The sequence below is a fragment of the Tamandua tetradactyla genome, chromosome 15, assembly GCF_023851605.1.
Source record: "Tamandua tetradactyla isolate mTamTet1 chromosome 15, mTamTet1.pri, whole genome shotgun sequence".
Classification (NCBI taxonomy): Eukaryota; Metazoa; Chordata; class Mammalia; order Pilosa; family Myrmecophagidae; genus Tamandua; species Tamandua tetradactyla.
Window position 1 is genome coordinate 34,717,875 of NC_135341.1, and position 25,850 is coordinate 34,743,724.

Consider the following 25,850-nt stretch of genomic DNA (forward strand, 5'->3'; position numbering starts at 1 on the left):
CTTTTACAAGTGGGAAGGTGTCTGATGAGGTACAGGCCTCCAAGATATAAGTAAAAGAGCTGGTATCTTGACTCAAATACTTAGGCAGTTATAGCCACACACTGTAGAAAGGCCAAGTCAAATACAGTGCAGGATAAAAACTATCTCACTGGGTAGAAGAGAGGAAAAAATCCATGTCCTCTCACCATCAGGTTAACAGTGCAGCCGATTTTCTTGTTCTCTGTTTCCTCTCCTTTCATGCAGTCCCTGGAAGGGAGAGCACATATGAGCATCCCACGGCATGAAGCAGTATCATAGGGATGATACACAAAGCTGCAGTGAAACCAAAGCATTAGTATGACCAAATCCAAGGTTAGAAGGCTTACCTACAGGAGCTGTTTCTATAGATGAGGACTGTACTGCATGCTCCTTTTGGACTTTGGAATCACTCCTAGGGTTCAGAGATCTTTGTTCAGCTGTTTAGCTGAGTCCCTTGATCTGGGAGCAGAATGCAGGACCCAGATGCTAACTTAGGGCATTAAGTGTCACCTACAAATGTCTTTGGTGTATAAGGGATGTCAGTAAAGTAGAAGGCCCAATCCTTTTTTTTTTCAACATGGCCAGGCACTGGGAATCGAACTGGGGTTTACAGCATGGCACCTGAGAACTCTGCCAGCTCAGCCACTGTGGCCCACCCCCAATTCTTCCTAATTTAAAGGGCAGGTTTCATCTTCTGGGACAGTGAGGGATAGAAATCAACACCCTTCATTCTAGGGCTTTAGGTTCAGTGTCCTATGGCCACACCAACCACAGTATGGCTAACAAATGCTCACCCCCCCACATCGCATTTCTTACTGTGGTCTCTTTCCTGTGTACTAGTCTTTACAGCCTTTTCTTGCCAGTACCAGAAGGCTTGGAGTTTCTTTCTAATTCAGGGGCAGCTTTATCCAGGGCTGAACGCATTCATGCTGAGTGCCGTCTGGGTGTGGGAGGAGCCAAGGCTGGCTTGTGAAACATAGGACAGTAGGAACACTGAGAATGGATCCTTCACAACGCAGAGAGGGGGGAGATGGACAAAGTCAAGCTCTGCTGGGAGGGAGTAGAGGCTTGACACAAGTTGATGAAGGAGAATAAGAATCCAGCAAGAAGTCTTCTGTGCACACAGAGTCCCATTCAATGCTGTGTCTCTGTCTGTGGTATCCCCCACTGCTCTGGAGAAGATTCTATTCCTTTTGCAGATGTCTGTTAGCAGCTCTGGGAAAAGGCTGCAGAAGGGTGCTTCTGGCCCACTAGGTTCATAATGGAGACTGTGTCTTTGGCTTTGCTCCACTAATAGGCACAGGACCAAGTGAGGAGTGCAACAGCTAGAAGTCAGGAGCTCTAGGCCAAGTCACTGAGTCTCTGGAGGACATCTGACAAACCCAGGTCTCCTAACTTTCCCAGATACATCTCAGTGCACAGAGGGAGGCTCTGAGGTGACTTTTTTGAAAGAAAAGGATACTGAAGATGTATACCACTCTCATGGCATTCTGCAAAGCCAAATGTCCTTCCTATGGAGGTCTATTAACAACAGTTAGCAGGTCTGTGGGGTTTGGAACCAAGGCTCTCCTCTCCGGGGTTTACCTACTGATTCCTTTGTAGCAAGACACAAGGGTCCTGAACATGACTCTGCAGAATGTCCTTTAGTTCTAGCCAGGCTAGGAAACTGTGGTGACTCTTCAAGAGGATCAAACCTAAGGACCAAATGGCCTGTTCATTCCAAGTAACCCACAGAGTGGCAGGAGGCATCTGTCTCTTCCATAAGCTGGCCCCAGAGAGGGCAGCCAAGACCTTTCTTAGTTGCTTTGGTATTTAGTAGTTTTGTATTTTCTAGAGAGCATCTGAAACATTAACTAGGCATTGCCTTTTGTTTGGCCATAACCAGAACTTCACAGCCCAGTCAATTAAATAGAAAAGCACTGGTCTCAACACTACGATGTGAGGGGTATTTCTATACATAGAGCCTATGCTCTCCAACTGCCTCTCCTACACACTACTGACAACAGACTCTTCTTTTCTCTGAGAAACCTTTGTATCACTTCTGTGTGGCTACTCCACAGAGCTGGTGCCTTTTTTTTTTTTTTTTATCATTTAACAAAATTTATTATATTTTTATTTATTTGAAAAGTTGTGTGTTTATAAAACAATCATGTATAAAATATAGGATTGCCATATACCAACATATTATTAACACTGTGCTCTTGTGTGGAACATTTGTTACTATTGATGAAAGCACATTTTCATAATTGTGCTATTAACTATAGTCCATGGTTTAACTTGGGACTTCACGGCTTGTGTAGTGTTGTTCCATGGAGTTTATTTATTGATTCTGTTATTATATATTCTGTCTAACGTTTCCCCTTTTGATCACATTCAGAGACATACTTCAGTGTTGTTAATTACATTCATGATGCTGTGCACCATCACCACCATCCATCACTAAAACATTTCCATCAGTCCAAAGGGAAACCTTATAAATTTTAAGTCTTAAATTCCCATTCCCTATCCCTGCCTTATCCCCTAGTAAAATGTATTCTAGATTCTGATTCTATCAGTTTGCTTATCATAACTGTTTCAAATCTGTGCTGGAATCATGAGCTATATCCCCTATGTACTGGGAGACGCATGTTTTAGTGTTGAGTTCCAGACAGAGTTGAGCTCTGATCTTTCCTCAAGTGGCTGACGTGTTATAAAAACATCTGGACGTGAAGGCAGATCTCTATGGTGTCTTCCCTAGGGGTCAGGAGATAGCTCCCCACTGCCCACCACCATTACTCAGGTTTCATTTGAGGGTCTTGGGAAACCCTGGGCCTCTGATAAGGGGCCTGAGTATGTTAAGAGTCTAAGGTATTGGAGGAAGGGGTGGAGGGGAAGTTAATCTTTTTTTTTCTTTTTTATAAAAGAAAATTTTTTATAAAAAATAACATATACAAAAAAGCAATAAATTTCAAAGCACATCACAATAGATAGCTGTAGAACAGATTTCAGAGTTTGGTATGGGTTACAATTCCACAATTTTAGGTTTTTACTTCTAGCTGCTCTAAGATACTGGAGACTAAAAGAAGTATCAATATAATGATTCAGCAATCATACTCCTTTGTTAAACCCTAATTCTCTGTATAACTCCACCATCAACTGTGATCTTTCTCCCACTCTTTAGGGGTATTTGGGCTATGCCCACTCTAACTCTTTCATGTTGGAAGTGGCTGTCGATAAGTTGGGATAGGAGGATGGAACTAGTTGATGTTCTGGAGAGGCTGGCCCCTCCGCATTTCAGGACTTATCTGGTCCAAGGATCTATCTGGAGGCTGTAGGTTTCTAGAAAGTTACCCTAGTGCATGGAACCTTTGTAGAATATAATACCCTAGGTGCTCTTTAGGATTAGCAGGAATGGTTTTGGTTAGGGCAAGTTATGATAGGTAGCAATGTCTAACTGAAGTTTATCTAAGAGCAACCTCCAGAGTAGCCTCTTGACTCTATTTGAACTCTTTTAGCCACTGATACCTTATTTGTTCCACTTTTCCCCTTTTTGGTCCAGCGGCATTGTTGATACCACAGTGCCAGGGCCAGGCTCATCCCTGGGAGTCATCTCCCACCTGCCAGGGAAACTTTCACCCCTGGAAGTCATGTCCCATGTAGTAGGAAGGGCAATGATTTCACTTGCAGAGTTGGGCTTAGAGAGAAAGAGAGGCCATATCTAAGTAACAGAAGAGGTCCTCCAGAAGTAACTCTTAGGCACACTTATAGGTAGGCTAAGTTTCTCTGCTATATACACAAGCTTCACAAAAGCAAGCCTTAAGATCCAGGGCTTGCCCTATTGATTTGGGTGTCCTTAATGTTTGACACAGTATCAGGGGATTCCTCAGTGGTAGTTTAATAGTTCTATATTTTCTCTCCCATTTGAGATGGCATCTTTTAAAGCCTCTAACTCAGCCCAGCCATTGCTCTCCCTTTTTACTCTTTCTCTGGAGGATGGGCAGAGAAAACTCTCAAAAAAGGCTTCTGAAGCATCCAGCCCACCTAACAGGCATGTATGACCCAGATTACTTCCTGGGAAGCCTCACCGTTTCTAGAATGGCCTTGGAGAGGAAGGCTCCATACCTATGGTAATCTCTTCTAGGTGGAGAAACTTGACTTAGAGCTCTGAGGACTTGGCATCCGTGGCTCTGTTCCTGTCTATCCAGGGTATTCAGAAGGCTCTTCCAGGGCTCTATATCCTAACCTGGGTAACACTGTTGTTACCCGAAAGCATTTTTATATCTGACACAGTGTCTGGTATTAACATGGAAGTTGAAGACATTCTCATGTCCCTTGAGTACCTGAGGTTTGTCTAGGCTAAAACTGACATGCAGGGGACCAGGGAGATAAGAAAGAGGTCCCTGACCTCAAAGAGCTGGATCTCTTTCATCAGGTGAGACAGGTAAGTGATAAATGTTCATCATCCAAGATGATTCATCCTCTTAAAGAGGTGTACAGAGAGGGCCAGGTTCAAGGAAAGTGTCCCTGATGGGGCTGGCTGGAAGGTCACTCTTGGGAGAGGACATAGCATGTCGAAGAGCCCAACGGAAGTTTGCAAGTGGTGACTCTACTGATGAGGAGACAGGGCATGGCTCTTGAGTCAGAGAGACCTAGGTCTAAATCCTAATAATGGTACATTCTACTTGTATTTGCTCATTGGTAAAAACAAGGATAATCCTGTAGGGGTGCTTATAGGATTACAAACAGTATTTGTGAAGGACAAAACACACAGCAGATTTTCAATAGATAGGATCCATCATAAACATCATGGTGTTTTCTCTCATGGTAAAAGAAGCAACACTGTGAGGCTGGGTTGTAGGGTGTGCATATTAGAAACCGGAAGGACATAGGGCTGGAGAGGTGGGTAGAGGCAAGATCATAAAGAGCCTTTGATGTCATGTGAAAGAGTTTGGATTTTGTTTAGTAGGTGCCACTGAGACAAGAAATGGAGGAGAATGAAAAATTGGTTTTGCTCTCGAGTTTAAGTTGCTTGTGGACCACCTAGGTACAGTAGTCAAATAGGTAATTATAATGAGTGCTTGGAGCTTAAGAAAGTAAGAGTAATTTCTGCTCTTTCTGGTAGGCCAAAGGGAATGGGGCTGACCTTTAGTAACACTGCAGCGAGGGGAGGTACAGGGCTTTGCCTACCTCCCTTCACTGCCTGACGGCATGTAGATGGTGCAGGAGAGGCTGGGGAATGGTGTGAACAAAGAAGTCACCTGTTCTAAAAGAGGCCCTATGAGGGCCATACGTGACTTCATAGGACCCAGGAAAATGGGCTGAAGTTTGCACATGTACACTGTGCTACAGGAAGAAAGGATGTTTAAGATACAAGCACAGACTGTGTGACTGGGAAAACCTTGTGTCTGATGCTCCTTTTTATCTACCTTATCAACAGACGAGTAAAATATATGGATAAAAAATAAATAAATAATAGGGGGAACAAATGTTAAAGTAAATTTAGTAGATTGAAATGCTAGTGATCAATGAAAGGGAGGGGTAAGGGGTATGATATATATGAATTTTTTTCTGTTCTCTTTTTATTTCTTTTTCTGAACTGATGCAAATGTTCTAAGAAATGATCATGATGATGAATATACAACTATGTGATGATATTGTGAGTTATTGATTATATATCAAGAATGGAATGATCATATGGTAAGAATGTTTGTGTTTGTATGTGATTTTTAATTAAAAAAAAATAGATGGTGACACACACACACAAAAGATATGAGCACATTTCTTAGGAATTCCACTTCCATATCCAGGCCAGCATACTGAATGCCTCAGTCTTCTGCATAGCAGAAGTCTTAGCATAGCAACACTTTCTACTTCAACAGCAGCTGCAGACAGCCTAAATTCCCTCATCTCCCAATCCACGGGTTGAGAGCACTCCTCATTGATGTCTGCACATCTTGAAGCACAGAGGAGACAAATATTGTTTGGGGCTGGGTCTCCTTGATGCTTGCATAGCTTGACACACAGAGGAGAAAAATACTGTTTGGGGCTGGGTTTCATCTCTATCATTCCTCCTTCTTCTCTACCTTTTGCTCATTACCTTCTTCCAGATTTCCAAATGCACCACTGGCCACCACCTGAATCCTACTAAGACAGTAAGTAAGGCTGTAGTGGTAGTTTCATTGTTACTTTTGGACTAATGAAAAGCCATGATATTACTCTGAGAAGACAGATTTTCATGTAAAAACTTCCACATAAGCTCTCAGACTAACTGTAGCATAAAAATCTCTCAGTACATAAGCTGTTTCCTTTAATCATTGGCCAGGACCAGGAGATGGAAATAAACAGACTTTAGGCAAAAAATGAAGATGTGCAAAAACTAACTGAAAGTTGTCTTGAAGGCCACACTTCTGTACTAAATGACATTTCCCTGCCCATCCACCCTATGGTTCTGAGGAAGGCCTGCACTAAAAACCTGCAGCTGTCCCCTACCTTGCTCCAGAGATAGCTTTTCTTTTCCTCCTTGTTGTGCCTGTTTCTCTGAGCTTCTCTGGATGGAAAGCCAGATGTCTCCAAGTAACTGGGACACCTCCTGGGTACCTGTGCCTATATCTTGGAGGGGGATCCCAGGCAGCTCTGCCCACCCTTGGGAGAAGACTTTTTCTCCCTCTCTCTTCTCAGCCACCAGCAGATGTCTAATGACAGTGACAGGACTCAACACTGGAACAGTCTTCTCTCTAAAGGGCATGTGGTTTCAGTTTTAAGGCCAGGAGAGGGTCTTGCTGGGGAATGTATTCTGACAGAGGAGAAGAGGTCAAGTAGGTGCCTGAGAGGATACCTGTAGTCAAGGAGACGTTCCATAAGGCGGGTCACTGAGGTCACAAATGAAATGCCGGTCTCACGCCATGTTTCCTGTTCAACCTTTTCCAGCAGGCTATTGGTGAAGAGGTGGGGAAGCAAAAACAATTCATTAATCTTTCCTGGGCACATGAGTGAGGACCCAGAGCCCCATGGGGGCTATGATGGATCTGGATTCAGCAGACTCACCACACTGCAGTCTTACCTGGGGTAGGGCCCAAACAGCTGGGTTCTACTCCGTGCAGCACAAAGCAAAGACAAGGAAGTTACTGAGCTTGTAGCAACAAATGAACACATCTACTGTTGCCCTGTGTGAGTTCCTAAGAATACCACTGAGCTGGGGGAGGAGTTTCAAAGCCCCAGTCCTCTTAGGCACATACTGTGAGGCTTATTTTGAAGGAGTACCTGAGTAAGAGCCTACTGAAGGATGGGCCTGGCTTTGTTAACTGACAAATTATCTCATCACTGTTCAGAATCATCTCTGGAAACATATAAACCAACCTCTTCCTGAAAATAAGGGTCCTACCAGTCTGGGGGCCCAGCACAAGGGGCAGGGAGACAGTGGAATCCAAGAGCTATTATTCCCAGTCATCCCCACTGCAAGGGGATGCTCCCATGCAAAATGTGCCAGCTCCAAGAGGTAAATGCCTAAGTCCTTTTTTCACTTGGTAGCCCTAGGCTGCTGGCTCCTCAGGAGAATCTCTGCTTCTCCAAAGCCTGGCTTCCGAGCTCCTTTGCCATCCAACTGGTCTCTTCTGCCTGCTTCTCACTCCAAACAACTCTGTTCCTGATGTCTTTACACACTGCCCATTGAGCTGCTCTCTAGGGCCATAAGAGCTACCTAGAATGGCAGGCTCAGCTGGTGGCACAGCACCAGGGACTCACATTCTCAGCATGGCTGCTGCTAATGCTGCTGCTCTGAGGATGACTATCTCCCTACCTAAGAATATCATGCTTGAGCTGGAGCTTCTGAGGAAGTGGGGGTTCTCAACATGATCCATATTGTTAAAGAGATAAGCAGAATGATTGACTCTGGCCTCTGAGCCAAAACCACTGCACCAGCATTTCCCAAACTGTATTTTGCAGAGTTATGGTTCCTAGAAAACAGGGGGAGGTGTTCTATGAGCTAACAAGCATGGGAAACATAGGACTGTATAACAAAAACAGTGAACCCTAATATAAATGATGGATTACTAGAATAAAGATTTAGAAAAAAAAGTTGGGCTGTATAACATAAACAGTAAACTCTGGAATAAACAATGGACTACTAGAATAAAAATAAAAAATGAACCAAAACATAGGATTGTACAACACAAACAGTGAACCCAAGTATAAATGAAGGGCTACTACAATAAAATTTTTTTTTAAACATAGACCTGTACAACAAACAAGAACGAGAAATGCTGGTCACTACACCCTAATATAGATGATGGATTACTAGAGTAAAAATTTAGAAAAAAACCAAAAACAGAGGACTGTATAACACAAATAGTAAACTCTGGAATAAACAATAGACTACTAGGATAGCAAGCATGGGAAATGCTGGTCACTATACCCTCCTTTTGGAGAGTTTTTATACTCTTTACACATTAAAGGTTTTGGAAGTCCTACAATAGAGGCCTATTTAATTGTCTTCAATCAAATCTTCCTAAATAAATTTGCCTGTGATCCATTTTTTTTTAAGCATACCTACAAAGATCTTCCTCAAAACACAGATTAGGAAATACTGCCCTACCTTGGTCACAGCTCTCAGAATAATTTCAGAAGAGTTCATGAAACATTATTTGGTCAGATAATTAGGAATTCTAAGTTATTTCAGTGCTTTTTCTTTTGTAGTATAGTCATTTGCTAGTGGCTAGAAGATTTCTCCACGATATTTCCACAGTTAGAAACATGTGGAACATTAAAGCTAAAAGAGAAATACGAAGGGATGGATTAATTTTCACAAATTATTACAATTATTTAAATTTAAAATAAATTCACATTTTATTGTGAGACTCTTCGAGGAACAAAGTGGGAACGGTACAGAGGAAAGATTTCCCCATCTTGAAATGAGAAGAGCTGGATTCTCCTCCTAGAGTCTCCTCTTACTAGTCAATGATGGCATTCATGTTCTCTGAGCTCAGTTTCATCAATTATAAAAGTGAGATGAAGATAATCTTTGACTTGCCCACTTCATGGAGGTGTTGTAATGATCAAATAAAGATACAAAATATTAAGACATTTTGTATGCTCTATGAAGTTCTAAGCAAATATAAAGTATTATCACTGGAAAAATGTAAGTTTGTCTTCAAAGTGGCATTAAAACAAAGGAAATTTAAAAACTGCAAATGTAAGTAAGATGGGAGGGAACTCTAGTGTTGTAAATAAATCTTAAGACTTTGTGTTTTAGGAAGATAAAATACTAACATCACTATCATCTGCAGAGGACAGTGGCTGCCTTTAGTTCCTGGTTTGGATTTACCGCTTGGCAAGTCCTGTGAGGTTACCTGGCCCCATCAACTCAGAAGCCCAGAATGGTGGATCTGGAAAAACTCTTGATGCCATTTAGTACAAAGAAACTGTGGTCTGGAGAGAGAATGTGACTTGTTCAAGAGTCCATGACTGTTTTTCAAGATGACTGCAGGACAAATAGGGGCCTCTCTTTTAGAAGATGTATGTATGTTTGTATGCATGCATGCATGCATGTACTGCAGAAATGCCAGCACTGAGCCCTGAACTAGCTGAGGTTCTGTGAGCTATTTGTCCAATTAGATGCAGTGCATGCTATCAAGACATACGATGATCCTTTTTCTGTCAGCAAATCTAGATACTCAATTATTACCTGTCTCTACCTCTTCAGCTATCTATAAAGATCCCTGAGAATTCTGCTGTCGAGACATCACTTTTTTGTTGACAGAAGACAATCACTGCTATCTGCAAGAGCAACCTGTGCCTCTTTTGATACTCATCTCTGAAGCCTGCCTGGAACAGATTCCACCCAAACACCTCACTGGCCTTCCCACCCAGCTTGGGGTGTCTGGGATTGAAGCAGCTTACAGTAGGCCGAAAAGCTCCCTGTAGCTCTCGTCTCCTTTCCCTTCTGACACCATGCTGTCCAGCTTGTCGATCAGCTCAGCTTCCACCTAGAGGGAAGCAGAGGCTTTATAAATTCTAGTTGACCTTAGAGGAAGAATGGGAAATTCAGCCTCTGCAAAGGAAGAGGATGGTGGGGACTTCTTCACAAGGCAGGGAATTTCCTACATCCTAGTGTGCTTCCTGACTTTGTTCTTACTCCAAATCAATCCCAGGGAATACGGGATCGCATCTATAACTCAAGAAACTACCCTGTCATCCCCAGTTAGGAAGGCATCTTACCCTAGTAGTTTATATAAGATATGGGGCCTACAAGTTTTGGACAACCTTCTCCCAATCCAAGGAAAAGGCAAGGATTCCTTGGAGGGAAAAGTATTTTGGATGTAAAGTGGGACTTTATCAATTTTTTTCTCTTAAAAATATTCATTCATAAAATGTTATGTACAAAATACAAGTTGGTTAAAACTTTACCCTCTTACCAGCCACTCACAAAGGCAGCTTGCTGCAAAGGCTGATCTTACTGTAATGTTTGGCATTAGTCTGGGCTGAGTTAGATGTCAGAGATTCCTTTTCAGGAACATAGGCTCCACAGTTTGGGGCTGCTGCCTTTGTCACTGCCACATCACTGGGCCCCTGCATTTGTTACTGGATTCTTAAATCTTGAGGAGTAGTATTGAATTTGTTCTATCCCACAGACCTGCAAGGGCATCAAAAGTGCTCAGCCACTTTTCTTATAAGGCCTCACTGGATTTACTCTGTGGTAAGAAATTAGTTGCAAGTGATGTGAGATAAATAATTTTTAACTCAGCTTTTTTTTTTTTTTATGGGCAGGCACTGGGAATCGAACCCAGGTCTCCAGCACTGCAGGTGAGCACTCTGCCACTGTGCTACCACTGTCCGCCCTTCATTAGCTTTTAAAATGTATGTATTATTATACTACTTCTGATAGAGATGTTCCATATAAATAAAAATTGGAATGGCTGTTTAATAACAAGCTGTAACAAAAGCATTTTATCACTACACTTAGGGCCAAAGAAATAAAACAAAGAATAATAAATGAGGAAATTCACCAAGGCAGTTAAGATCTCTGAAGTACCACCAGCAGAACATTAGAACGCATGAAAAAATATGACCCTTTTTATAGTGGTCTACTATATGGCCAGGATGGGAATCATTATACACTTATTGTCTGGTATGATGAACTGCTGCTTGAACATACAGCATTTCAGAGGAAATAGAAAGTTTCCGGGGAACCTTAGGGATCAGTGCTATCCCACTTTCTCTATGTAGAGAAGAGGCATCATCAAGGATTTCCCAGTGTCATGTAAAGTACCTACAGTTAGACCTAGAAATCAAGGTGCCTCACTTCCAGTTCAGAATTTGTCCTGTTATACTGGGTCCTCCAGCTGGCAACATGTCTCTTAAAGAGTCCTCTTTTCACACATGTAGGTGCAGGTAAATTTCTCCCCACAGAGGAAGGTGGGGAGAAGACCTGGAGCAGAAGAGAGAGTTCAACAGTCCAAACACGGGTGTAGCAGTCCACTCGGGTCTGGAGGCTTCTTAAAGTTGATTCCTGGGTCAGAAGCCTGTCTCATGAGAGTCCTTGTTAGAGTTGCAAATTCTCAGCATTCCCCAGTGTGCGAAATCAAAAACTCTGGGGGTGGAGTCCAGTAATCTGTGTTTTAACAAGCCTTCCAGATGGTTCTAACGCCTGCTCAAGTGTGAGAACCTTTCCATTAGTCAAAGGAGCTGATGATGGAAGGATATAGGAATACTACTTCATCATCCCTGCACAACTGATGAAGAGGTATTAGTCAACAAATATTTGCCCTGTCATATAACCAGCTGCCTATTTTTGGACAAGATATTTAACTCTCTAAGCCTAAATTCCCTCATTTGTGAAACAGGAGTGGTGATAATATTTCCCTCTAGTGTCACTGTGTCCTGGCTCTAAAGAAATGTTAAATAATAATTTTGATTTTCATCTCCAGAAGCCCACTGTGTTTCAGGTACCATGCTGAATTTGGAGAAACAAAATGTGCAGGGAACAGTCCCACCCCAGAAAGGTCATCATCTTGGTAGTGGAGGCAGGGACAACTAACAAAGCTCAATGTGGTCACTGTGTAGATAGGGCATGCACATGGAGGACAGTGTGGGGCGGATGGACGACAGCTTTTTTTTTTTTTTCATGGGCAGGCACCGGGAATCGAACCCGGGTCCTCTGGAATGGCAGGCAAGCATTCTTGCCTGCTGAGCCACCGTGGCCTGCCCTGGATGACAGAGTTTTGAGAAATGTTTTCACTCTTTGATTAAGTGGTTACAGGTTAAGAAATTCACCTAAGAAAAAATTCAGGAATGGACATGTATTTTATTTCACTACATTGGACATGTTATTATGATATGGATATTAACAACAACAATTTGGAAGGAACTTAAATTTCCAAAAATGGGAGCATCACAAATCACATTGTTGTCTGAGTGGAACACCTCTCAGCTTCCAAACTGACACTGTAGAGAAGCATTAAATGATATGAAGGTCCTGCCTCCTGAATTTTTAATGATGTAGGACTACGGGTTACATTTTTTCATTATAGCTTATTTGCATTTTTTGTTTTTCTATGTATTAAATAAGTATTGTTTTTATAATTAGAAAAAGTATATTTAGTAGGCGGTATGAAGTAGGGTGGTAGTTAACAGAGACAAAGTTTTAGAAAGCACAAGTAGGATCAATACCAAAAAAGCATTGTATATTGGTGATTAGAAAGTTATGTGAGACCTTCAGGAGTACAATTTCAACAGAAGTGGACGGAGAAGGTACACTAGATTGATCTGACAGGAGGGTGGGAAGTGGGCATGTGCAGATGAAAACAGCAGACCACTCTTTTAAAATATTTGATGGCAAAGGGACGCAGCAGTAAGATTTTTCTAACCATGCAGAGTCACGGTTAACTTGGCTTGCTGGATATTAATTGTTCATGACAGTCTGACTGGGGTGGGGTGGGGGGTAGGGGGAGAACTTACTTCATCAGCTGAGTCTTAAAGTATGAGAAAAAAACAAGTTCCAGCTTAGTGTTCCACAAAGCTAAACTTTATTCAGTGTTAGTTGCTTCTTGTTAGATACTCTCTGTTGTACACTTTGCATAATTAAAAGGCAAAGGTTGTGAAAACATGGAAAAGCAACAGTTATTTTCTGTCTGAAGTTATCATTTTCCAAAGTTCTGGAGGTATAAGAGCTGCCCACTCCAAAAATGGATTCTTATCTTAAATACTATTTACCCATGATAAAGAGTATCTATAAAAATACCTAGAACTAGTAGTGCACCTAACTGTGAAAGACAGAATGCTCTCTGCCTAAGATCAAGATTAAGGCAAAAAGGTCTACTCTCATCACTCTTATCTAACAGAGATCCTAGCCAATGCAAAAAGGCAAGAAAAATAAATGAGACACACAAATTAGAAAGGAAGAACTAAAACTGTCTTCTATTTGTAGATGACATGAATATCTAAATAGAAAACCCCAGGGAATCTACAAAAAAGCCAAAGAACTAAAAAGTGAGTTTGGCAAAGACTCAAAATACAAGGTCAAAAAACAAAAATCAATTATATTTCTTTTATTAGCAATAAACCACTGGAAAACAAAATTTAGAAACCAGAATTATTTTTTTGGCAAGTGAAGGGCAGAATCATTTCTAATATCACACACACAAAAAACAGAAAACACGTACAAATCTAACAACGTATGTGTAGGCTCTATATGCTGAAACTACAAACACTGATGGAAGAATTGAAAGAACATCTAAATATACAGGGAGACAGACTGTCTTCATGGACTAAAAGACTAAATATTGCTAAGACATCAATTCTTTCCAATTTGATCTATAAACATTCATGTGCAGTGGTTTACATGGACATAAGTTTTAAGCTCATTTGGATAAATACCTATGAGTGCAATTGCAGGATTATATGATAATATTGCTCAGTTTTGTGAGAGACTGCAGAAATGTCTTCCGAAGTGGCTGTACCATTTTGCATTTCTATCAGCAATAAATGAAAGTTTCTGTTGCTCCACATCCTTGCAGCATTTCATGATGTCAACGTTTTGAATTTTAGCCATTCTAATAGGTGTCTAGCGATATCTCATTGTTTTCATTTGCAATTCTCTAATGATACATGATGTTGAGCATCTTTTCATATGCATATTTGTCATCTGTATATCTTCTTTGGTCAGGTATTTATTCAGATCTTTTGCCTACTTCTAAATTGGATTGTTTGTTTTCTTACTGTTGAGTCTTATTGTTGAGTTTTAAGAGTTCTTTGTATATTTTGGACACAAGTCCTTTATCAGATATGTTCTTTGCAAATATCTTCTCCCAGCCCTAGAAATGCTTAGACCACACCAAGGGGATCCAAAGGAGAGGAAGGACAAGCCCATGAGGCTGTCTCCTGAATGAAGATGGGAGGTTACAATTCCAGTAATTTTCTTCTTTGTCAAAAAGTTCTTTTTACAAGCTGTTCCTTCCTTTTATCTGATTCTTTTCTGGCCTCTAACTTCATGAAGAAAGTCCACAAATCAATTATGGCCAGCAAGTCAGGGAAAATCATTGAACAGGATTCAAGACAACCAAGCTACAGCCCATCTCCACCACAACCATGGCCTGACACCTGGGCTACCTGTCTAAGCAGGAGGGATCCACCCAGAGGAGAGCACCCTGAACACTGCTAGGCATGGTCTCACCTGTTTGAAGTTGCCATTTTTCCTCTGCTCCCAGTCCATCATGTCGTGAAAGATGGGGATCATGATATTCCGTACTTCTGGCTGTGGGACCAGCGTCACACCCAGAAAAGGACCAATCATTCCCGGAATAAAGTGGATCTTATGTTCACCTGAACAACAAAACCCAACAGACAGCAGAGTTCATGCCTGCTTTTCTTGTTCCATGGAAGCTAACCAAGCAGGACCACAGCATATGTTATGGTCTGCACTGAAAGCTTCTAAGAGCAAAGCAAACTCTCCCCAACAGCTTTCAGAGATACTCTCTCTTGGATTTTTAGAGTTCATGGAATAAATTGGCTCACTCCAATTAAAGCAAATGTTCAACAGGCATAAAACTGCCTTTCAAAAGAACTTCTTGGTAGATTAAAAAGTACCTTAAATTCTCTCTGAGGTTAAGGAAAAGAGTTTTCTACTTTAGACAGAATGGGATTCTAAGTAACCTGTAATTGTTTTAGATGGTCTGTTCACATTTATTTAGCAAGGAAAATCAATATATTTCTGCTTAAACAGTATACTAAACCCTGGCTTCTACCTCTAGCCTAGAGGCATTTAAGTGATGAGAATGTCTAGTTCCTGGTCCACCCATCAGAGTTCCAGAGACTGTGGGCTTCTTCACTAACTGCTCACATATGTCCAAGAGGCATAGCAAGAGCCTCCTGTACAGCTCTACCTTGAAAGGCTGGCTTAGAGATTTTCTCTTTATTTGCCATGCCATTCCCTCCATTTTCACATTGCATTTCTAGTGGTAGCATTACATGTACTCAGATAACTCACTCATCCCTCAACTGCCTTAATGAGGTCTTTCCATGGAATTGGGTAAAGTGGGTTTCCCCTTCTAACTGGCCTACCATCTGGAACATGCTCCCAGAAGCCAGGGCAAGCCCTGAGAAATGTGGGCAAGACTTTTGTCTTCCCTGCAATGGTTAAACTGAGTGAACCATCCTCTGGAGTGCTGCTTTCAGTCCTTCAGAGACTAAGAAGAAAACTAAATGTGAGCCTGTGCAATAATTGCTTTAGCCCAGTAAAATCAGTTCTCAGGCACAAAAGAATGCCATTACACCAAAATCAATGAGACAGGATTGGCTTTATCAGGCAAATCTGTCATAAATATATTTTTTATTTCTTCCATTTTGAAAGCTTACCTAAAGAGCAAATATTAGACCCCAGGCTGATTCTGCATATTTCAATCAAGGTACTTGGCACTTGCTAGTCCCTTGCATTCCTGGGAATTTAAGAGTCAATTTCAGAGTTAAAATCCATACCAAAACTCAGCTGGGTACTGGGAATAAGAGCACTGAGGCTCGAAGGCAGGCTTGGGGAAATGCATTTATACTCAGGAAAGAGGGCCTTAGGGCTGGTAGGAAGGCTTCACACCTTGCTTGCTGCCTTTAGAATTGGTGGCTGGCATGGTTAACAGAGGACTATAAAATTTTATGATCATCGTTCCTAAGTCTTCATAGTCATATGCTCAGCTGAAAGCCGACTTAATTTGGAATAATATCAGCAGCTTCTCTTCTCTAGCATTCTGATAGTCACTCAGAACTATATAATGCCACAGGATGGCCCACTGAGGGAAACCCAAGGATTCTGTTAAAAACACTGCTTTGACATTTCAGATCTAAAGCAGTGGATGTAAGAGAAGCTGTGAAGAGTAGCTATGGAAAGTGAAGCCAAAATCTCACACAGAGGCTACAATTCCCTTCACACGTATTTATTTATGCAACTGGTTATCAGGCACCTGACGTGGAATCTTGAATAACAAAGACCCAAGAAGTGTTTCAATCTTTATTAAAATTAATAGCTGTCCTTGTTCATACACTAGGTATCTCCAAGGTCTACCCATTTGAATCTGTAACATTCAGTCTGGGACACAAACAGCACAGAGGATCTGATAGGCATGGTTCTCAAATTGAGAAAAATTGCTAGAGTCCTTCTCTTCTTTTTCTCATTGTAACTTTCGTTCTCAAAAAAAGGGGTTATGCATTGCTGGGACCTTATTTCTTAGCTTGTCCCTCCCTGCCAAGGGCTTTGTGCACATCTGCTATGTTTAGCTTAAGTGTTATGTTAAAGATATGTAAAATTCTCTTGGGTCTGAGTTGACATTCATAAAACCTGGGAAATGTTACCAGTTTTGTCACTTTTTATTTAGTTATGCAATGTGTAGAAGGGAAGAATAGGGAGAAAAGACCTACCCAAATTCTGCCACATGCTGAACAGTTCATAAGCCATCATCACACGCATGTCCCCATATCTGAGAACAGTAACACAGGAACCAGCTATTAGTGGGAGAAGGTTTAGGAAGATGGGGCTACAAACCCAATGAGGCCAGTACTTCAGTATTGTTTGTTTTTAATGCTTCCCCAAATTCTATGCCAAACTCACTCACTCAGCTTGTTGGAAGCTACCCTGATTAAAAAACTGTAGACTTCCGAAGGAGCTTCTCATGAAAGCATAACCCCAACTGGTCATGCGGTAGGAAGATGAGTAGGAGACATCTGTCTTACTTATCTAGAATCTTCTTCCTTTTGGCTGAAGTGACAATTTCTAGCTGGAGGCTTGGCTGATTTATGAACAGAACTGCCAGGCTAAAATAAGAATTCCACACCTAGAAAAAGAGAGAGAGGAAACATATGATAGCCTAAGTCCTTAACTTTGCAGGAAGAGCTCCTAAATATAAGCATATAGCACAGATCCCCTATTTTATAATGTTAAGAGCCTAACTTTTTTTAAAAATATCCTTATCAAAAAGCCCCCCCCCCCCCCACCTTTTTTTCTTTTTTAGACTCCTCTGAAGCCAATAACATTAACTTTGGGTTAGGAAGCATACTCATGGCTGTCTGGCTCCCAACACCTGCAACAAAGGGGCTTCCTGATCATATTCTTATCACCATCAGGTTTGGAAGCTGTTTGATACTATGAATAAATTAATAAGACAAATACCATTGAGCTTGGTTTTTGGCTTTCTAGAGTTGTTACAAAGATAGTAACGGATTTCTGGAGTTCTTACCTTAAAGTCAAAGTCAGTCTCTGTGAAACTCTTGTGCAGTGCAGAGGACAAATACTGTACAGTAGTGACTATAATACTGCAGTAAGGAAATAAGACATTGCCAGTGTTAAAAGACTAACGATGTCATCTGGCAGCTTTGTATCAGCTTTCTGTGGCTTGTGTGCAAATTTCTCATGTTTGCTCACTTCCATATACAATGGGATTATAAGAGATCAATGGCACAAACACTCAACAGTTGGTGGGAGAGCACAGCGTATCAGTGAGTTCTAGATCTAGCATGGTCATTAGCTGACCTTGGTACCTCTTCTCACTGGATCTCAGTTTCCCTGCCTATAAAAAGGAAGTATAGGGTTTGGATGATTCTCTAAGGTTTCTTCCAGTTCACAGAGTGATTCAAGTATTTTTAGGACCTTTGGGAAATCAACACATTTTACGACCATTATGTAGTACTTACAGCATAATTTTATCAGTTTATTTGATAATAAGGGTTATAGTTATTGAATTCATGCTTTTGAGAAGTACCACTATTTTCTTCTATGAGTCATCTGATTTCAGCCTTTGGTATAGAGTACCACTCTCAATTTTAGCCCTGTAACATATAAAGGGCAGTTGGGAGGATAGCTTGCTGGAATTGTGGTATGTGAAATAAACTACTCAGAGAAGACCTTGAGAAGACCTGCTTAGTGACCCATTGGCCTCTGCTCCCCTGTAGCTTCAGAACATTTCCCAAGCCCTCCTATCAATTCTATTTGTATTGTCCACTACACTGTGCTTCCCCCTTTACCTAGTGCTAATTACCCACCTGAGAGGGCCTTGGCTGCCTGGTAAAGGGGTTTATGTCTAACAGTAGCCAACTGGGCTTTGGCGTGGGACAGGAATAAGGCCAAATAAAGTGTATTAGAGAGATTAGTCTGTCAGTAGAGGGGCCAGAAACATTTGAAGGGTAAAAGCCTTAAAAGAAAGCTATCCTCTAGGATAGGCTCTAAGAGCTAAGAGACCAAAACAAGAGAGATTCAAATGGTGAAACAACTATTTGAGGAAATATCTGTGTAATTTTGTTTATACCTGTTCTGTTCAAAACGTTTGCAATTTTGAAAAAAAAAAGAAAGAACCCTATAAAATGTGCATCAGCATGACAATACCTTGCTATTATATCTAACATAAATAATTTCACTACATTCTGTATAATGCTAATATAAAAAGTAGATCAGCAGGAAAAAGCACAGACTAGAGAGCAGAGGCCAAGTGGACTTTGCCTGAGTAGAGGGAGACCAGATGAGCCAGCCCCTATCATCAGCATCACTCATTTGGTTTGTCAAAAGGAAGTCCGGGCTGGAAATAAGAATGGGGAAGGAAGGTTGGGGGTCAGGTCTTACATTAAATTCTATGACCAGAGTCAGAAGTGGTCACGGCTCCACAGCCAGGTCTCAGGTGGGTAATTAGCACTAGCTGTAGGGGGAAGCACAGTGTGGTGGACAACACACATAGAATTGATAGGAGGGCTTGGGAAACTGTCTGAAGCTACAGGGGAGCAGAGGCCAATGGGTCACTGAGCAGGTCTTCTCAAGGTCTTCTCTGAGTAGTTTATTTCACATCCTTAATATTTCTTTACGATAAGAACGATCATCTGCCAGGCACTTAGTCTCCATGCTCTAATTATCTTTGACTTTTTGCTCTTCTTATACTTACGGTCACCAGCCAAGTCCTGGTGTTTATCCATGCAGTTTTCACATCCACCCTTCCCTTTCTGTCCCTTGACTTTGGCCTTTAACTCTTGTCTTTCTCTTATATGCACACACTCTCATTGGTCTGAGAACAGCACTTTGGATACAGGTTCAGGGCCCTTCCACACTCACTTGCTTGTGAGCAGCCTCATCACCATCCAGTCCCGAGGGAAGACACTCATCTTCATCAGGTTTCTGAACACACAGAAAATCTTCAGTAGGAACTCCTGATCCAAGAGGAAAAGATGATGTGAAACACTTCCATCATCACTGGAGCACACACTTTCTCAACAGGCGTCTACTGGCCTTTAGGAAATGAGACTGGGTGGGACTGATGGGTTGGATTCTGGTTCCCACCTTGCATTGCTTCTCTTAAAGGGCTATATAAGAGTGAGTTCTGAGCACTCTTATAGGCCAGATGGGAGGAGCCCCAAAGTGGGTATTGCCAGATGGGAGGAGCCCCAAAGTGGGTATCACCTGGACCAATGCCCAGAGGACAGATAAAGTCAGTGCCCAACTGAGCCCAAAGGTCTCATTCTCTGGAGCATGGTTTTTGAGTCCTGGATAAAAAGCATCTCCTTTCTAGGATATTAAGAACACAGTAACAGGAGAAGCACTTCTAGAATGGTAGAATGAGGATCTCTAAAATCTGTTTCTCTATGAAAGCAATGAGAACACTGGCAAAAGCTGTCAAAGCTCTTAACCAAATACTTGCAACAATCTTGGGAGTTTTTATTCATGAAAAACTGCTAAATCTCAGAACAGTGACCTTTGCTGCAATTCCCAATTCCCATCTGCTCTCTCCCCAGCTCCATGGCAGCCCTGAAAACCACCAGCCATGGAACCATGGAGGCTGGGAAAACCAGCAGACTTGCAGCCACTAGAGAGGAAAGAATAGTTTTAGAGCTCCCCACAAAGACCCATCACCAGAAACCTGTCACTATATGACTTGTCTGGAAGCGCCTCAGAAAAGTTCCATTCATAGGGCTTGTCTTTATTTAACTTGACTCAGAGAGCCTGTAGTAAGGAAAGCCTTATCCCCAGGGTATTTGTTGAAAACAATAAACCATAAATGTTTAACAGACCAGCTGTGTGAGGAAGCCATATCAGTTGGGACAAACTAAGAGGCTGGTGAAAAAAATTTAAAGGAAAATATGTGGAATGAGATGTCCATAGGGCACTTTGAAAATCTTCCGCATATTTGTAGGGATCTAGAAGGCCACATGAATGTGGAGGTCCATGTGTACATTCTCAGGAAAGCTCAAGTACTAATAATCTCTTGTCTCTGGCTGACCTTGTGGTTCTATGCAAACAGGAAGGGAAGACAAAGGCAGAGTTGCAAAATGCCAGAACAGTGCATATGATCCCCAACACACACAAAGATCCCTTGGCAAAGTGTGGAATACTTACTGATGCAAGGCATTTAAGGAAGTCTCTCTAATCATCAGCTGACAACTAAGCTATCTGAATTGAGACTTCAGTGACTGCACATGACAATGAACACTGACATTACAAAAAGTCACTAAAATAAACAGAAAATACCCAAAAGACCCCACTCAAAAACCTAAACTATGAAAAAGTAACAAAAACACTGAAGAGGTGTGTTTGTGAGTGTTAATTTCTATAGTAGCCTCATTGTATTATTTTAAATGTCCTGTTTCAAACAACAAAAACTGACAAAACATGAAGAAACAGGGGAGTATGGCCAATACACAGGAAAAAAGGCTGTCAGTAGGAACTTTTTCTGGAGGTAGTTCAAACGTTGGACTTATGGATTTTTTCCATTAAGAATGGTAAATCAGCTATTCTAAAGCTGTTCAAATAACTAAAGGGAACCACACCTAAATAATTAAATGGAAGTATGAGAACAATGTCTCACCAAATGAGAATATCAATAAACAGATAGAAATTATTTTTAGAAAGCATCAAATAGAAATTCTGGAGATGACAAGTAAAATAACTGAAATGAAAAATTCAAAATTCAAGAGGGGCACAGAAGTGGATTTGAGCAGGCAGAAGAAAGAATCAGAGATTCTGAGGATGGGTCAACTGAGATTATCCAGTCTGAGGAATAGAAAGAAAAATGAGCTAAGTCTCAGAGACTTGTGGGACATAATAAACTATACAAAAATATATACATACTGGGATTTTCAGGAAGAGAGGAGAGACAGAAAAGGGAAGAAAGAATATTTGAAGAAATGATGGTCAAAAACTTCCCGGATTTGTTTTGATGAAAAAACATTAATCTACAAATCCAAGAATCTCAACAAACACCAAAGAGGATAAACTCAAAGAGATTCATACTAGATACTTCAAAGTCAAACTACGGAAAGCCAAAAGCAAAGAGAGAATCTTGGAAGCAGCATAAGTAGACCTGAGAAAGCTGATAGCTGAGAGCTTATGGGGGTCAAGCAATGGGAAACAAGAACATCAGCAGAGAACATACCAACTAAGGCATCAACAGGCATCTCTGTGGGATTTGGAGTATGAGGGCTTATAATGGAAGACTAATTTAAAATCTCCCCAAGATCACCTCTACTAGCACATGTCAGTAGGAGACCAGCACCCCTTCCCTGTCCTGGCAGAAGACTGAGGGCTACTCTCTGGAATAGTTAATCACTGAGGATCTAGACTCATGAATATAGCAGCGGCTAAAGGCTTAGGTATCATAATAAAAACAGGTTTATTGAGAAGAAGTTTATCTGATGAACAGGAAGACTCTCAGAACATTTTTTTGTATTTGGTTCCCCACATATTGACAGGTTTAATCTTCCCTAGGAGAAGGAGAGGATTCTTCACTGGGGAAATGGACAAGTTCAGGACAACAGTTCTACAGACATCGGAATTAGGGGATGCTGTGACCAAATGCCCAGATCCTCTTCTGGACATTTACAGGGAAGCTTGCCAGAGACAGGCCTTGCCCACACATGGAGCTTCATCAGTAAGTATTCCACACTTTGCCAAGGGATCTTTTTGTGTGTTGGGGCTCATATGCACTGTTCTGGCAGTTTGCAACTCTGCCTTTGTCTTCCCTTCCTGTTTGCATAGAACTGCAAGGTCAGGCAGAGACAAGAGATTATTAGCATTTCTCAGATCTTTCCTGAGAATGTACACATAGGCCTTCACATTCATGTGGACTTCTAGATCCCCAAAAATATGTTGAAGATCTTCAAAGCACCCTGTGGACATCTATTTCCACATATTTTCCTTTTAATTTTTTTCAGCAGCAAAGGACCTCATTTTAAGATACAGATTAACAGCTAGGAGTTGCTACATATAGGAGGAAGGTCATTACTACAAAAGATAGAGACCAAAATAAATTTAAAAAGCAGAGCCAGGACAAGGATGAGGTAAACAAGGCACCCAGAATTTAAGCATGGGCCAAAATCTAAGACATTAAGATACATAATATTTAATGCAATGTTTTAAAAATTCAAAATTAATGCAAAAGAATTTGATGAACAAAAATAAAAACTTTAAATAAAGATAGGTCCCATCGACTTCCGGAGAAGATGGCGGCTTAGTAAGACACGCGGATCTTAGTTCCTCCTCCAGAACAGCTACTAGGGGAGTAGAAACGATACAGAACAGCTCCCGGAGCCACGACAGAGATCAAAAAGACAGTGTACCCCATCCTGGAACGGCTGACTGGCTGAGAGAACCCGCTCCGGTGAGATCGCCGAGGGGCGCGGGCTTCCCCGGGCGGGGCGGCAAGCGGCCGGAGTCCCTCCCTTCCTCCTTCCCGGGTCAGCAGGCAGAATTGGGCAGGCAGTCCCCTCAAGTCGCGGCGGCTGGTGCCCCCACCATGTGCAGCCCCCCGGACCAACTGAGAGAATTGGATCGGAAATCCCCAGGCCGCGGAGAATAGTGACCAGGGGTTCCCTTCCAAACACGTGACTCCCCGGTCCGGCTGGAAACGGTGCACTCTCCCGGGCCACGGCGGCTGGTGCCCTCCCGCCACACTTGGAGCCCCGGGCCGACTAGGAAATTCGGACGGGCGCTCTCCCAGGCAACAGCGGCCGGCGACCCTCCCCGCGTTCAGACCCCCGGGCCGGCTCGCACTCTTCTAAGCCGCTTCGGCTGGCGAACCTCCCACACGGCGAGAGTTTTCCAAAATTAAAGGACCCACAGCACCTTTTCCTGGTGGGACCCGCAGACAAACGTGTGCCACGAGCGCCACCTACTGGGCAGGATAAGAAAAATACAACCCAGAGATTTCACAGAAAAATCTTTCAACCTGTTGGGTCCAACACCCAGGGAAATCTGACTAAATGCCCAGACGCCAGCAGAAGATAACGGATCACGCTCAGAAAATTGAAAATATGGCCCAGTCAAAGGAACAAACCAATAGTTCAAATGAGATACAGGAGCTGAGACAACTAATGCTGAATACACGAACAGAAATGGAAAACCTCTTCAAAATGAAATTGATAAATTGAGGGAGGACATGAAGAAGACATGGGCTGAACAAAAAAAAAAGAAGAAATAGAAAAACTGAAAAAACAAATCACAGAACTTATGGAAGTGAAGGATAAAGTAGAAAAGATGGAAAAAAAATGGATGTTTACAATGATAGATTCAAAGAGACAGAACATAGAATTAGTGATTTGGAGGATGGAATATCTGAATTCCAAAAAGAAACAGAAACTATTGGGAAAAGAATGGAAAAATTTGAACAGGGTATCAGGGAACTCAAGGACAATATGAACCGCACAAATATACGTGTTGTGGGTGTTCCGGAAGGAGAAGAGAAGGGAAAAGGAGGAGAAAAACTAATGGAAGAAATTATCACTGAAAATTTCCCAACTCTTATGAAAGACCTAAAATTACAGATCCAAGAAGTGCAGCGCACCCCAAAGAGATTAGACCCAAATAGGCGTTCTCCAAGACACTTACTAGTTAGAATGTCAGAGGTCAAAGAGAAAGAGAGGATCTTGAAAGCAGCAAGAGAAAAACAATCCATCACATACAAGGGAAACCCAATAAGACTATGTGTACATTTCTCAGCAGAAACCATGGAAGCTAGAAGACAGTGGGATGATATATTTAAATTACTGAAAGAGAAGAACTGCCAACCAAGACTCCTATATCCAGCAAAATTGTCCTTCAAAAATGAGGGAGAAATTAAAACATTCTCAGATAAAAAGTCACTGAGAGAATTTGTGACCAAGAGACCAGCTCTGCAAGAAATACTAAAGGGAGCACTAGAGTCAGATACGAAAAGACAGAAGAGAGACGTATGGAGAAGAGTGTAGAAAGAAGGAAAGTCAGATATGATATATATAATACAAAAGGCAAAATGGTAGAGGAAAATATTATCCAAACACTAATAACACTAAATGTTAATGGACTGAATTCCCCAATCAGTCCCATAGATTGGCAGAATGGATTAAAAAACAGGATCCTTCTATATGCTGTCTACAGGAAACACATCTTAGACCCAAAGATAAACATAGGTTGAAAGTGAAAGGTTGGGAAAAGATATTTCATGCAAATAACAACCAGAAAAGAGCAGGAGTGGCTATACTTATGTCCAACAAATTAGACTTCAAATGTAAAACAGTTAAAAGAGACAAAGAAGGACACTATATACTAATAAAAGGAACAATTAAACAAGAAGACATAGCAATCATAAATATTTATGCACCGAACCAGAATGCCCCAAAATACGTGAGGAATACACAGCAAACACTGAAAAGGGAAATAGACACATATACCATAATAGTTGGAGACTTCAATTCACCACTCTCATCAATGGACAGAACATCTAGACAGCGGATCAATAAAGAAATAGAGAATCTGAATATTACTATAAATGAGCTAGACTTAACAGACATTTATAGGACATTACATCCCACAACAGCAGGATACACCTTTTTCTCAAGTGCTCATGGATCATTCTCAAAGATAGACCATATGCTGGGTCACAAAGCAAGTCTTAACAAATTTAAAAAGATTGAAATCATACACAACACTTTCTCGGATCATAAAGGAATGAAGTTGGAAATCAATAATAGGCGGAGTGCCAGAAAATTCACAAATACTTGGAGGTTCAACAACACACTCTTAAACAACGAGTGGGTCAAAGAAGAAATTGCAAGAGAAATTAGTAAATACCTTGAGGCGAATGAAAATGAAAACACAACATATCAAAACTTATGGGACGCAGCAAAGGCAGTGCTAAGAGGGAAATTTATTGCCCTAAATGCCTATATCAGAAAAGAAGAAAAGGCAAAAATGCAGGAATTAACTGTCCACTTGGAAGAACTGGAGAAAGAACAACAAACTAATCCCAAAGCAAGCAAAAGGAAAGAAATAACAAAGATTAGAGCAGAAATAAATGAAATTGAAAACATGAAAACAATAGAGAAAATCAATAAGACCAGAAGTTGGTTCTATGAGAAAATCAATAAGATTG

The 25,850-nt window shown here is 41.4% G+C and overlaps 1 protein-coding gene and 1 long non-coding RNA gene across 13 annotated transcripts in view; one reads left to right on the forward strand and one right to left on the reverse strand.

The window, feature by feature from the left end:
* Positions 1–25,850, reverse strand: part of DOCK3 (dedicator of cytokinesis 3) — a 719,821-nt gene that overhangs the window by 38,496 nt on the left and 655,475 nt on the right. For 10 of the 11 annotated variants that reach the window (XM_077129171.1, XM_077129173.1, XM_077129168.1 and 7 more), the window contains 9 exons: positions 19,565–19,659; positions 17,709–17,784; positions 17,206–17,306; positions 16,894–16,952; positions 14,663–14,811; positions 9,892–9,977; positions 7,058–7,084; positions 6,833–6,928; positions 186–246 (listed from right to left, as the gene is read on the reverse strand). In XM_077129171.1, the coding sequence (XP_076985286.1) occupies positions 186–246; positions 6,833–6,928; positions 7,058–7,084; positions 9,892–9,977; positions 14,663–14,811; positions 16,894–16,952; positions 17,206–17,306; positions 17,709–17,784; positions 19,565–19,659 (750 nt within the window). The remainder of the gene's footprint in view (positions 1–185; positions 247–6,832; positions 6,929–7,057; positions 7,085–9,891; positions 9,978–14,662; positions 14,812–16,893; positions 16,953–17,205; positions 17,307–17,708; positions 17,785–19,564; positions 19,660–25,850) is intronic. The other variant, XM_077129169.1, reaches the window with a different exon arrangement.
* LOC143657134 (uncharacterized) lies at positions 4,955–17,627 on the forward strand. Of its 2 annotated transcripts, none has more exons than XR_013162751.1 (3): positions 4,955–5,058; positions 10,759–10,794; positions 17,484–17,627. It is a non-coding gene; the product is annotated as an uncharacterized LOC143657134 (long non-coding RNA). The 2 variants fall into 2 exon arrangements; XR_013162752.1 differs by lacking the exon at positions 4,955–5,058 and adding an exon at positions 6,659–6,942.